Source organism: Trachemys scripta, chromosome 3 (genome assembly GCF_013100865.1).
Source record: "Trachemys scripta elegans isolate TJP31775 chromosome 3, CAS_Tse_1.0, whole genome shotgun sequence".
In the NCBI taxonomy this organism is placed as follows: Eukaryota; Metazoa; Chordata; order Testudines; family Emydidae; genus Trachemys; species Trachemys scripta.
Window position 1 is genome coordinate 44,311,072 of NC_048300.1, and position 12,357 is coordinate 44,323,428.

Consider the following 12,357-nt stretch of genomic DNA (forward strand, 5'->3'; position numbering starts at 1 on the left):
ATCATAATGTATGTGCACAAGGGGCTGAATTAAGCTTGCACAGGCAACCTTATTTCTGGCACTTCCTAACTTTTGACTGCTTGGCTTTGCAAACTTAATGTTCTTTTAACATCATTTTTTGTGTGACTAGTAATGTGGTATTCAAGGTATTCAGTGAATCATAGGAGCCCTTCCTGAAGGCTTGCTGTGATACTTTGAACCCTGTTGGTGGAAAAAGCACTGGAGCAGCTGCTCCTGTCTGGATCCTTGATTTAGAAGGCAGACACACTACATTAATATACTTATTTGGGCTGTATCAAATCCTTAAATGATAGAATTGCTGCTGGTCTCAGGTTTCAAATACATAGGCTCCCCAGGCTTAACATTCAGCAGGACTGAATCAGTTTTTCTGAGATTAGAGAAATATGGTTGTTTGCAAAGCATGTCTCTTTCAGATGAGTCTTAGGCCTGGTCTGTGATAGAAAGTTAGGTCAACATAACTGTGTTGCTCAAGGGTATAAAAAATCCACGCCGCTGAGCAGTGTGGTTAAACCAACCTAAGTCCCCATGTAGACAGCACTAGGTTGATGGAAGAATTCTTCCGTTGACCTAGCTACCGCCTCTTGGGGAGGTGGATTACTTATTCTGATGGATAGGGCCTTACCAAATTCATGGTCCATTTTGGTCAATTTCACAGTCAGAGGATTTTAAATATAGTAAATTTCATTATTTCAGCTATTTCAATCTGAAATTTCACAGTGTTGTAATTGTAGGGGTTCTGACCCAAAAAGGACCTGGCCGGGTGTGGGGGTGTGGAGTCGGAAGGTTATTGTAGAGGAGGGTGCGGTACTGATATCCTTACTTCTGCGCTGCTGCTGCCTTCGGAGCTGGGCAGCAAGAGAGCGGCGGCTGCTGGCTGGGAGCCCAGCTCTGAAGGCAGAGCCGCCACCAGCAGCAGCATAGAAGTAAGGATGGCATAGTATGGTATTGCCACCCTTACTTCTGTGCTGTTGCCTTCAAAGTTGGGTGTCCAGCCAACAGTCGCTGCTCTCTGGCTGCCGAGCTCTGAAGGCAGCACAGGAGTAAGGGTGGCAATACCGCAACCCTCCTAAAATAAGCTTGTGACACCCCCCCCGTAACTCCCTTTTGAGTCAGGACCCCCAATATGAGAAATGCTGGTCTCCCCTGTGAAATCTGTATAGTATAGGATAAAAGCACACAAAAGACCAGATTTCATGGGGGGAGAACAGATTTCACAGTCAGTCTGACGCGTTTTTCACGGCTGTGAATTTGGTAGGGCCCTATTGTTGGGATAATACTTCCTGTTGGCATAGGTAATGTCTACACCAGAGGTGAGCTCCTGGCCTGGGAGGCTAGCCCCAGCCCCTCCCCTGCTGTCCCCCCACCCCCACAGCCTCAGCTTGCTCGCTCTGCCACCGGCGCAATGCTCTGGGCGGTGGGGCTGTGAGCTCTTGGGGCAGTGCAGCTGCAGAACCTGGCCTGACCCGGTCTCTGTGCTGTGTGGTGGCGGCGGCGTGGCCTGGCTCCAGCTGGGCGGTGCGGCTGTAGCGGCGCCAGCCACCGGTGCTCCAGGCAGCACGGGAGGTTGGATAGAGGGCAGGGGAGTTCAGGGTGGTGGTCAGGGGGTGGAGGTGTGGATAGGGGTGGGGGGGGGACAGGGGGTTGAATGGGAGCAGGGATCCCGGAGGGGGCAGTCAGGAAGGAGGGTGGTTGGATGGGGCATCAGGTGTGCCAGGGGGGCTGTCAGGAATGAGAGGAGGGGTTGGATGGGGTGGCGGGGGCCTGGGGGTGGTCAGGGAGCAGGGGTGTGTGGATGGGGCAGGGGTCCCAGAGGGGCTGTCAGGAAACAGGGGAGGTTGGATGGGGCAGGAGTCCCGGGGGGGGGGCAGATAGGAGGTGGGGGCCAGCCCATGACCCCCTCCCCTAACCGGCCCTCCATACAATTTACGAAACTCAATGCGCCCTTCAGGCCAAAAAGTTTGCCCACCCCTGGTCTATGCTGAAGCGCTACAGCCTGTAGCCCGGTAACTATAGACAAGCCCTTAGAGACCGAGTGGTACTTTCATAACAATGGGTGATCAGTCTGGTGTTTTCCTCTTCCACCCCACCTCCCAGTTGTTCTCCAGCATTTAAGGTGCAGGTTATTTTGCCACTCACCAGGTTTGGGGCGATGGGTGGTTATGAGCTGCTCTTTGTTCAGGACTTGAAAAATGCACTTGCTCTTGAGGAGTAGGAAGTTTTCCTGGGAGTCTCTCATCACCTGCAGAATCTAAACTTTTCTTTAAAAATAAATTTCTAGCCTTGTGGTAGTTAATCTCCCAAATGTGAGATGAGTATAAACCTATGCAATGCTGTTTTAGGGAGTCTGTGGACAGATATCTTCAGAGCCTCTGCTACTACTTAGAGCTTTGCAAGCTGATGTCATCAAGGCTTCTCACATGAGTAAAGTTACTCCTGTACATAAGTGTTTACCAGAGTGGGGCTTAAGTGCTGATTTGTGTCCAAGTATAGGGTTAGGACATCCCAGTCAAGCACCCAAACTTGAAAATTTAGCTTCTTGTCAACGGGGAGCTATTTTTATTCTTTGTCACTTAGTTATTTGGTAAATCTACATGATTAGACAGATTAGATTTTTGAATGAATAGAATGGGTATCAAATACTCCTTACACTAAGCAGTTTTTAAATAGTTTAAATAAAGTTACTAAAGCTTCAAGGAAAAACATAGATGCACTAGTTAATGAAGTGAAAGCTTTTGTTAATATGTTTGTTAATGTATTAAATTCAAATTGGAAAAACTCTTTTAGGTACTGTGTTTGCAAGAAGTACAAGAGGACCATTTTGGAATGGAAATCAAGCCGAGTTTGGAATATTTGGGTATGATGGAACACTTTTGTCCCACATTTCATTACATTTTCCTTTTTTAATGTACTTATAAGAAATGATCTACGTGGAATTAAGAGAGAGCCATTTTTCATATGGCAAAAATTAGATAAATAGGTGTTACTTTAAGACCTGCTCTTGCACTCTTTATTTTGGCAAACTCATTAATGCCTGAATTTTGCCTGCATATGAAGTACAGAACTGGGCCCATAACTACTTTCAAATGAATTTACTTAAGACCTGATTCTGTAAATTGCTGAGTGCCCTCAGCTTTCATTGGCTTCAGTGGGAAAGGAGGCCACTCAACACTTCACAAGAGATGCTTAAAACATGCAAGTCAGTCCCTTAAATTCTAGAGGGATGTAGATGTTGGATCGCAATTCTAGGTATAACTGAAGCTACAAATCAGAAACATTCTTGTTGATTGGCTTCTAAATTCTATATTATGTATGCTTTAGAGTTTAGTGTAACCATTTATGTAATGCCGTGTGTTCCCTGAAGTGGTTAATACACTCATTCTATCTTGATAATTTAAAGTATACTTTCATAAATAGTTATTTTTAATTGCTGTGGAAGATATAGCACTTATGTCATACATAGAATTGTAGAAAATCCTTACCTTTTGTGACAGTTACAGCTAATGGAAAATATTATAATCCCAAAATAATGTATCGGTAATGTTGAATATAAATGTCTTGCTCTGTATGAAAAGAACTTTCAAAAAAGCTTGTCATTTCTAAGCTGTGTTGGGTACAAGGAACTCTTAATTTATTGAGAAGGCACTGGGAGCTTATCTTGAGACCATGCAGCTCTTACTACTGTAAAGCAAATTTCAGAAAGTTGGGTGATTATCATAACATTACTGTTTTAATATAAACTACTGGGTTGTTAAAGCTGTCAGACAATCATTTCTGACCTACAGAAATCTGTCAAGTACTGTTCTTAATACGAATGTTTCACAAGTGAAGCATTATTGAGCTACTCTGGTAGCACCCTGAATAAACTTTAAAGCATCAGTCATTTTACATTTGACTTCTCCTATGACACATGAGAAGCACCATGCTGAGTATCTTAAATCATTAGTTTAGAAGTATATACACTGCAGACAGTACTGGATTGGATTTATTGTTCAAGTTAACTTCTCACATCCAAGTTTTTCTTTCCTTTCTGAGTTCCTTGGGTGCATGATGTATAGCCTCAGAAATCTGGTTTTATTTTAACAAGTCACAGCAAACATAGACATATCTGTAAAGGAGGAATGATATGGTTACATGTATCTTTTCTCTTTCAGAGAATGCAAAAGTGAACTTTTTCCCTCCCGGAAAACAAAAGTGCTATTCGGGGCCTGAAATTTGAATGTGGGTTGTTGAGCTATCAAGTTTGCCCTCTTGGGATGGCAGTACAGTACTAAAGCGAAGCAACTCTTATTTTGAAAGATGAAGATCATGGGCCTGATGCTCACTTATACTTTAGCCCCTTTACACTGCTCAGTCAGTGTACAGAGCAGTGTAAACAGCTCTTCAGGTAAATGAATATCAGGCCCTGTGTTAACACGTGCACTAGGAGAGTGATTCACTCCCCTCCCCACCCCCCCCTACCCCCCCAGCAGCCATTAAAGTAAAAGGGGATTTATTGGTAAGAATATTATTGGGAGGCATATTTTTAGAAAGTCATTTATCAAGACTTTTTTTCTCTTTACATATGTATTTAATTATGCAAAACAGCATCCATTATAATCCCCCCATTTTCAGATGCTTACATTCTTTTTTATAATTAGTTTTCAGACACAGACCAAATATGGCACATTTCAGTCCAAAAGGTGAAGATCTCAAAGTTAGGAACATTTGAAAATGGGTACAGTGGAAACTTTTTGAAGCCTTAACTATAGCAGGCTCAGGTATTGACTACTATGGAAAAACAATAGCATGAGCTATGTTCTTGTTTTTTTTTTTTTCGTTAATATTCACATTTCTTTCGTATAGGTTATCATTGTGAATATAAAATGAGGACAGGAAGGAAACCTGATGGCTGTGCTATTTGCTTCAAAATTTCCAAATTTAATCTCATCTCTTCAAACCCAGTGGAATTTTTCCGCCATGATATTCCACTCTTGGACAGAGACAATGTTGGACTAGTGTTGCTTCTGCAGCCCAGATTTCACTGTAAAGCTACTGCTGCAGTCTGTATAGCCAACACACATCTGCTGTATAATCCAAGGCGAGGGGACATTAAGCTGACCCAACTGGCAATGTTACTGGCAGAGATTGCCAGCGTTGCCCATCAGAAAGATGGTAGATTCTGTCCTATTATCATTTGTGGTGACTTCAACTCCGTTCCTGGTTCTCCACTGTACAGTTTTATAAAGGAAGGAAAGCTGAATTATGAAGGACTACCTATAGGAAAGGTAGGTGTTCTTTTCATCTCAAGTAAGAATTAATGCTGGTCGAAAAGGAATATTTTATGGAGTGACACTGGCCACCTTTCATGGGCTGCACCATTCACCGCTTATCTGGTGCCGCCTCCTGATCAGTTGTGGGATTAGCTCTCAAGATTGACACCCCTTCTTGTGGTCACATGCCATCACATTGTCTCTCTCAGGTCTGCAGCTCCTCTCATCGCTGGAACCGCAGTGTCTTCATGACACAGCCCTCCGGCTAGGTCACTCAGCATTCCCCTTTCAGGATACAGTCCTTCAATTCTCTATCCCCACCACAGTAACCCAGGCAGTCTTCCTGTTCTATACCACAGTCTCTGCAATTCCCTCAGTGACTTGTAGGGGAACCCAAGCTTATTCACTACTCCAGGTTCCAGTCACCCAGCAGTTCTGGGCTTTCCTCTCACTGCTCCTTCCCTGGACTGCTTCCTACAATTCCTGATTCCCCTTCTTGCCTGGGTATAATAGCGCCAAACCCTCATCCCTTTTCCCAGCAGCAGCCCCTGTCTGTTGCAAGCTTCCTGGCTTTGAACCTGCTTGCAATCAATTCCCCACTCCCTGGCTTTCCTTCCAGGTGCAGCCTGTAGAGTCAATAGGCCTACTTGACCACCTTAACCTTTTCCAGTTCTGTGTGGAGTTGAGTTTCCATTAGACCTCCACTCTAAAATCTACAAACAAAGGAAAGTCTGCCACAGAATTGCTATGCTAGGTCTGAGGCTGACTCGTTGTTTTGTTTCAGAAGTGCAACTTCAACTCGAACGTTTTAAAACATATAAACAATTGTTCTTGAAAGTGGTATATGTTCAGTTACAGATATGTATCTGGACCTAACCTCTGGCTTAATTTAAGTCTTGTCTTCACCTAGACCACAGCTGTAGTGCTTTAGTGAAGATTCTCCTATGCCAACGGAAGAGCTTCTCCCATTGGCGCAGTTAATCCACTTCCCTAAGAAGCGGGAACTATGTTGGCAGGAGAAGCTCTCCCATTGACATAGTGCTGTCTACATGGGAGGTAGGTCAGTAAAACTGTCACTCGGGTGTGGATTTTTTACACCCCTGTGTGACATAGTTATACTGATATAGATCTGTAGTGTAGATCTGGCCCATTTTTCTGGGAACACTTTAAATGCCAAGTCTAGCACTAGGCAAGTGTTCCTTCTCTTTTGTAAAGGGTAATTTTTCCCCCAAAAGAATTTTATGTAAGGATTAAGGTATTCCTTTTACAATTGGCAATACAATAGGGCCTATCAGTCAGGCTAAGATCAAACTTCCCTTTTCATTAACTTGGCTTAAATGTCCATAAAACATGTTCTACTGACAAAGTAAATACTGTTCCACCTTACGTCATTATTAGTTTTGATTTAAGTGTCTCAGGTTTTTGTGTGGGAGGAGATTTAATCACAGACCTTCTGATCCTATTCAAAAGGATTATTGTCACATTATGGATGAGCCGGGGCTGTATTGGTTAGCATAAGTGTAAAGTCAAAGTTATGATTGCTAGGTGACCCGAGTAGAAGCCATGTTTGAATGTGGCACCACATTCTAAGATATTTTATGTGAGTTTAGTGGGAATATAGCCATTCAACATATCACAAATAGCTATTTAATTTGAAGTGACTAAAGCATTTACACTAGGGAAATGTGAATTTTCCATTATTGGTGTTAACTGCCCATCAGCTGCCAACCCCATTTTCAGCCCCCTTTTGATTTTCTCCCAGAAGAATAAATGCCCCATTGTTGAAAGCAATGTCAGCAGTCAGTGACCTGTTTACACTAGAGCATTTGTTGTCACTCACAAGAGGTCTTCATAGCTCTGTCTAGTCTCACAAGAACTATTTTACAAAATAGGATTGTTGTAAAGATGTTGATAAGCAAGAGCAAATTGCATATAAAGAATATCATGGTTTAGCAGAGAAAGCTTTGAGGAGCTGCTACAAAAGGCATGTTTGTAAGGCGTGTATAGAAGAGTGGACTCACTGCAAGTGTGCCCCCTCGTGGCTGGGTGTAGCGTAACAGCTTTGCCTTTTCTAGCATCCCCTGCTGATGGCTATTCTGATCCTTTAGTGGTCTTTCTCTTCTCACATTTTGGCCCTCCACCAGGTCACATTTTAGTTTTATGCTCCTTTCATGGTAACAAAGACCCACAAACAAAAGTCCAACAAATCAATCCAAGGGACTCTGGCCTCTGACTCAGGGTCCATTGGCCCTTACCTCCATCTCTCCAGGCTCTGAATTGCCCTGATCCCCTTACTTCCAGGGGCTTCACACCACTTTTCCAGTGGGTAGTATGGGAATGTAGGCCCAGTCTCTATGCTGGGTTCCAGTCCAGAGAACCTAGGATGAGCAGCCAAGGTCTGCTCTGTCAGACTTGTTTCCACCACCTCTCTGGACTCCTTTGTATCATTAGTTTTTCTTCAAGCCTTTTTCTCCAGCCCCTTTCTGGGTTTTTTGTAAGGACCAACACCTCCCAGAAGGTCTCCCTAGAGATTTGGTTTGTATCCCTGCGTCAGGATCAGCCAGAGGCGCTTGCTCCAGACTTGTCTTCCAGATATCTCCCGCTTTGTAGTGCCCTGAGTGTGACAGCAGAGTTCTTGCCTTTCTCCCTGGAGCCCCTCAATGTCCAGTCCAAATGATTTACTTGTCACAGCCTCTTGGACTTAACTGCCTCTGGTTTCCTGCTGGCTCAAGGCAACCTGCCTCTGGCCCTAGGATTCACTGCCCCTGGCCTCCCAATCTTCCTCCTGGCTTGAGGCCCTCCAGTTTTGGCTCTAGGCTTCAGGCCTCCCAGACTTCTCAGCCTTTAGCCCAAGAGAGGAAACACCCTCTACGCCTCACCTGGGTATCCTCCATTGCCTTCCTTCCACTGCCCTGTGCGCCTTCCTTTCTGAAGATCCTCCCAGTCTGAGTTTGGTCACCAATTACACCTTATGGCCTAATTGTCCACTGTTTGGTTCATACACTCCATCGCAGCATGGATAAGAAAAGTGAACTCTTTAGCAGTATGACTTTTGTTAATTGGATCACGGTTGACTTAAAAAAAAGGTTTTTTAAATTAAAATTTTGCAAACAGTGGACACTTAAGCCCATTTTTGCACAGGTATCTTGTGAACTAAATCAGATTCTGTTTGAAACAATTGTATATCTTTTTTAGGTGTCTGGTCAAGAACAGTTTCCTAGGGGACAAAGAATCTTAACTATTCCAATTTGGCCCCCAAGTCTAGGCATTTCACAGAGCTGTGTGTATGAGGTACAACAACAGCGACAAGAAGAAAACACAGGTCAGTTTCTGAACAGCTAAACTTAGTGCTTCTATGAAAATATCACCCAGATTTACTGTTGAAGACCAGATATTTTTTCATTTAAAAAAAATGGGCCCCAGTCTTGCAAACATGAGCTCAGTGGGACTACTTAGGGATAATAGTTTTTCACCATCCTAGGCATTTGCAGGCCTTAGGCCTTAGAAAAATAAATTCCTTTGAGATTAACATGCAGTAGCTGACTGAAAATATTAGAAACATTGTTGGATATTTTTAAAACCTTCCTTCTAAATCTACTTTTTGTCTTTATATTCAAGGTTAAACATACATTCAGCTCATCTGAATTGCTCTGTAATTTGAAACGGTATGTTTCTAAGTAAAGTTTTCTGGAAAAGTACAGATTTGTTTGAATGAAACTGGGCAATTCAATCCAGTTTTTATTAATTTGATCTTTCCCATCAAAAGAAAAATAAATAGCATTTGAAGATGTTGTCCTAGGCTACTTTTCCTATAGTTTTTCTCCAATGGTCTTAATGATCTCATTTAAAACCTAGATTAGAAATTCTCTTTATTTTTATAGGTGGAGAGAAAAAAGAAGCGAAACTGGAGCACACAGAAGAGATCATAATAGCAGCTGAAAAGTAAGTCTTGGAAAATCTGAGAAGGATGCTTGGTGGCTCCTATTTTAAATAAATAAAAAAAAACCCTTGAGCATATATGGTATGATTTCAAATTAGATAACTGATAAAACTGTACTTGGTCTTCTAATTGGGTTTTGTATCTGCCCATGTAGGTTGTTAAAATATACATATTTACATGTCTTTATTTACATGCACATTATCTAATAAAACACACACACACACCCCAACCGAAAAAGACATTTTCAAAAATAGACATCACCACACCTAAACCACTCATCTTCTCAAGTAAAAGTCTCGAAAATGGAGTCAGTGCAGTTTTCAGAGCTATTGTAATATTTCCTCTGACATTTCACAACTGTGTTCTGGTGAGTTAGTTCCTGCACCCTTGAATTGTCAGAGCAGCTAGAAGATGTGAATAAAAATAAACTAAAATTAAATTGTATATTTCATCATTCTTATACTGGTGGTCTTACTTTCAGCAACTACACTAGTTCAAAAGCATGGCTGCCTATTGTTTTCAAAAGTAGTAATTGGAGAACAGAATCCAGAAAAATTTGGATTAGGATAACTATGCAAAGGGCAAAAAATCATCTTTCATTTAAAAGTAAAAGAAAAGATAACCACAGATGGGAAAGGATTAGAATTATGTATTGTAAAGGACCATTTCTGTATACGGCAACTGATGCATTTTATTCCAAACTAAGAAGCTGAGGTTAAGGAAATATCAAGACAGGCTACAGGGCAAGTTCCATCTCTCCTCATTAAACAATACTTTTGACATCTGTTTACTTTTGGATATAACCAGCACTCTTTGTTTTATAGTGATGTAGCAAAGCCATAGAATTTGGGGCCAGTTGCAGAAATCTGTTTATAAGTGGCAGCTCTATCCAGCTGCTTAAATTCTTATATTTCCTCCCATTTTGGAGATGCTGGTTTATAAATGTTAATAAGTATCCTTATTGGGAAACAAAGAACTGTGGTAAGGAAGAGGAGATGAATCAAACTGGATAGAACAGGAAAAAGTTTAATTATTTAAAAAACCCTCCTCCCCAAGAATTCCATATTGGACAGGCGTGGAGACAGGTACTTCCTTTCTCGTTTTAGACTCATAACTAAGTTTTTAAAAAATAAAAAGCCTAAAAGCTTTAAAAGATTTAATGTGAAAACTCCTATTTAGACCAAAAGCTTACTTAAAAATCGAGAGGTGGCTTCCAGTTTAGACTGGCATGAAAGGACATGTGGTTGGTGTCAGGAGGAAGGAAGAATACAGTAATTACATGGGTGGAAGAGCTAATCAAGATGAAGCACTTAACCGAAGGTCTGGCCTACATTACAAATTTAGGTTGACTTAACTACATCATTCAGGGCTGTGAAAAATTTCACTCCCTGTGCAATGTAATTAAGCCATCCTCAGTCATGGTTGATGGAGGAATTCTTTCATCAATTAGCTACTGCTTCTTGCTGAGATGGATTACTATAGTAATGGAATAACCCCTTCCATCTACACTACAGGAATACAGCTGTGCTGCTGTGGCATTTCTAGTGTAGATTGACCCTAAATCTCTTTGAAAGTCAATGGGACAGGATCCTAAGTGTTAAATCACTTGAAAATCGGACTTAAGCCATGTCTACACTACCACTTATGTCACTTGGTGTGAAAAAACAGACCCCTGGTCAACATAAGTTTTTTTTTTTGTTTGTTTTTTTTTTTACTGGCAAAAGCTTTTGTGTGCACAGTGTTATGTCAGCAGGAGACCTCTCTCCTGTTGGCATAGAGCGGCTACATGAGCGATCTTATAGCAGTGCAGCAGTGCCACCCACTGTAAGTTTGCTAGTGTAGATATGGACTCCTTTGAAAATTGTACCTTAGGGTCCCTGCTCCAAGAAGTTAACAAGATGCAAAACATGAGAAAGTTACTTAGCACATTCAGGGGGTGTTAAAAATAAAGACTCTGTTTATGCAGCTTATTTGTTTTGCCATAATAACTAAATACATGTGTTTTATTAATGACGAAGTCTTTCACTTAGTAGCGATAATGAAATAAAATACCTGTGTAATTCTGTTTAGGTTTCCTTCGAAATTACAACACCACTTTAGATTATCTTCGGTCTATTCTCATTACTTACCTGAAAGTGGGGTTCCAGAAGTAACAACTTGTCACTCCAGAAGTGCTGTCACTGTGGATTACATTTTCTATTCTGCAGCAAAGGATGATAGTGCTGCTCAGCCAGGTAAAGAAGCTGAATTCAAGCACTAAAGTTCTCTTAAAGAATATCTCCCTGCTGAATGATGAAGTTCAGAACCTAGCCTAAAAGCAGGCATATTGGTAAATTTCACAGATCTCAAGTACACAAAAGATACTAACCTCAGTGATTTACAGGTGCCCAAACATTTTGAACATGTGAACTATTCCCTCACAGATTAAGACTATAGTCTTAACTCTTCCTGTCCTTTATTTTCTCCCTTACTAATTCATGTTAGCTTGTTGCTTGCTGGGATCATTGTTGTACATAGGGAATGTCCTCTGTAGAACACTGCAGTGGCCTGCACCGTTTCTTTTACCAAACACTTTGACACTTATGTGGTCATCATTGTCTCCTTGACTATAAGATTCAAGGAGTTGAGGACTCCTGATGAGCATTAATTAAAGAAGTGAACGCCAAGGTAGTATCACTGTCATTCGGTAGCCTATGTGAGCTTAGTGACTAGACCAGTGATATGATTGGCTCACATTTTCAAAAATATGATGAACAGAGATTTCAGTTGTTAGAGATGACAACTTCTGCATGAGTGGTCATGTTTAAAATTACCTTGGAGCAGCATTAGTGTTTTCTCAAGAGATGACCTATGTGATTTTGAGATCTCTTGGTATGGGATGAAAAAAATCACACTGGAGCATTTGTGTGTGTGTACCTGTGTCGCAATTTTGTGGTTGCAGTTGCAGCTAAAACTCACCAGATGGTGCAAGGAAGACACAACACATCTGGGTGGGTGCTTCATTGGTAACATTTAAATGCCAAGAACGGGTAATGTACCACTTACTGTATTTGTGGTCTTGTTGTGGGTTCCCTGAGAGACAAGTTTCCATGTTTTACAATTGGCCATCTGCTTTGCTTCATCCTACAGCATCATACAGGATAATGA

The 12,357-nt window shown here is 41.7% G+C and overlaps 1 protein-coding gene across 3 annotated transcripts in view; it reads left to right on the forward strand.

The window, feature by feature from the left end:
- The window catches only part of ANGEL2 (angel homolog 2), a 40,520-nt gene that overhangs the window by 18,007 nt on the left and 10,156 nt on the right, over positions 1 to 12,357 (forward strand). For all 3 annotated transcript variants that reach the window (XM_034764582.1, XM_034764583.1, XM_034764584.1), the window contains exons 4-8: positions 2,806 to 2,875; positions 4,864 to 5,285; positions 8,466 to 8,592; positions 9,152 to 9,212; positions 11,281 to 11,444. In XM_034764582.1, the coding sequence (XP_034620473.1) occupies positions 2,806 to 2,875; positions 4,864 to 5,285; positions 8,466 to 8,592; positions 9,152 to 9,212; positions 11,281 to 11,444 (844 nt within the window). The remainder of the gene's footprint in view (positions 1 to 2,805; positions 2,876 to 4,863; positions 5,286 to 8,465; positions 8,593 to 9,151; positions 9,213 to 11,280; positions 11,445 to 12,357) is intronic.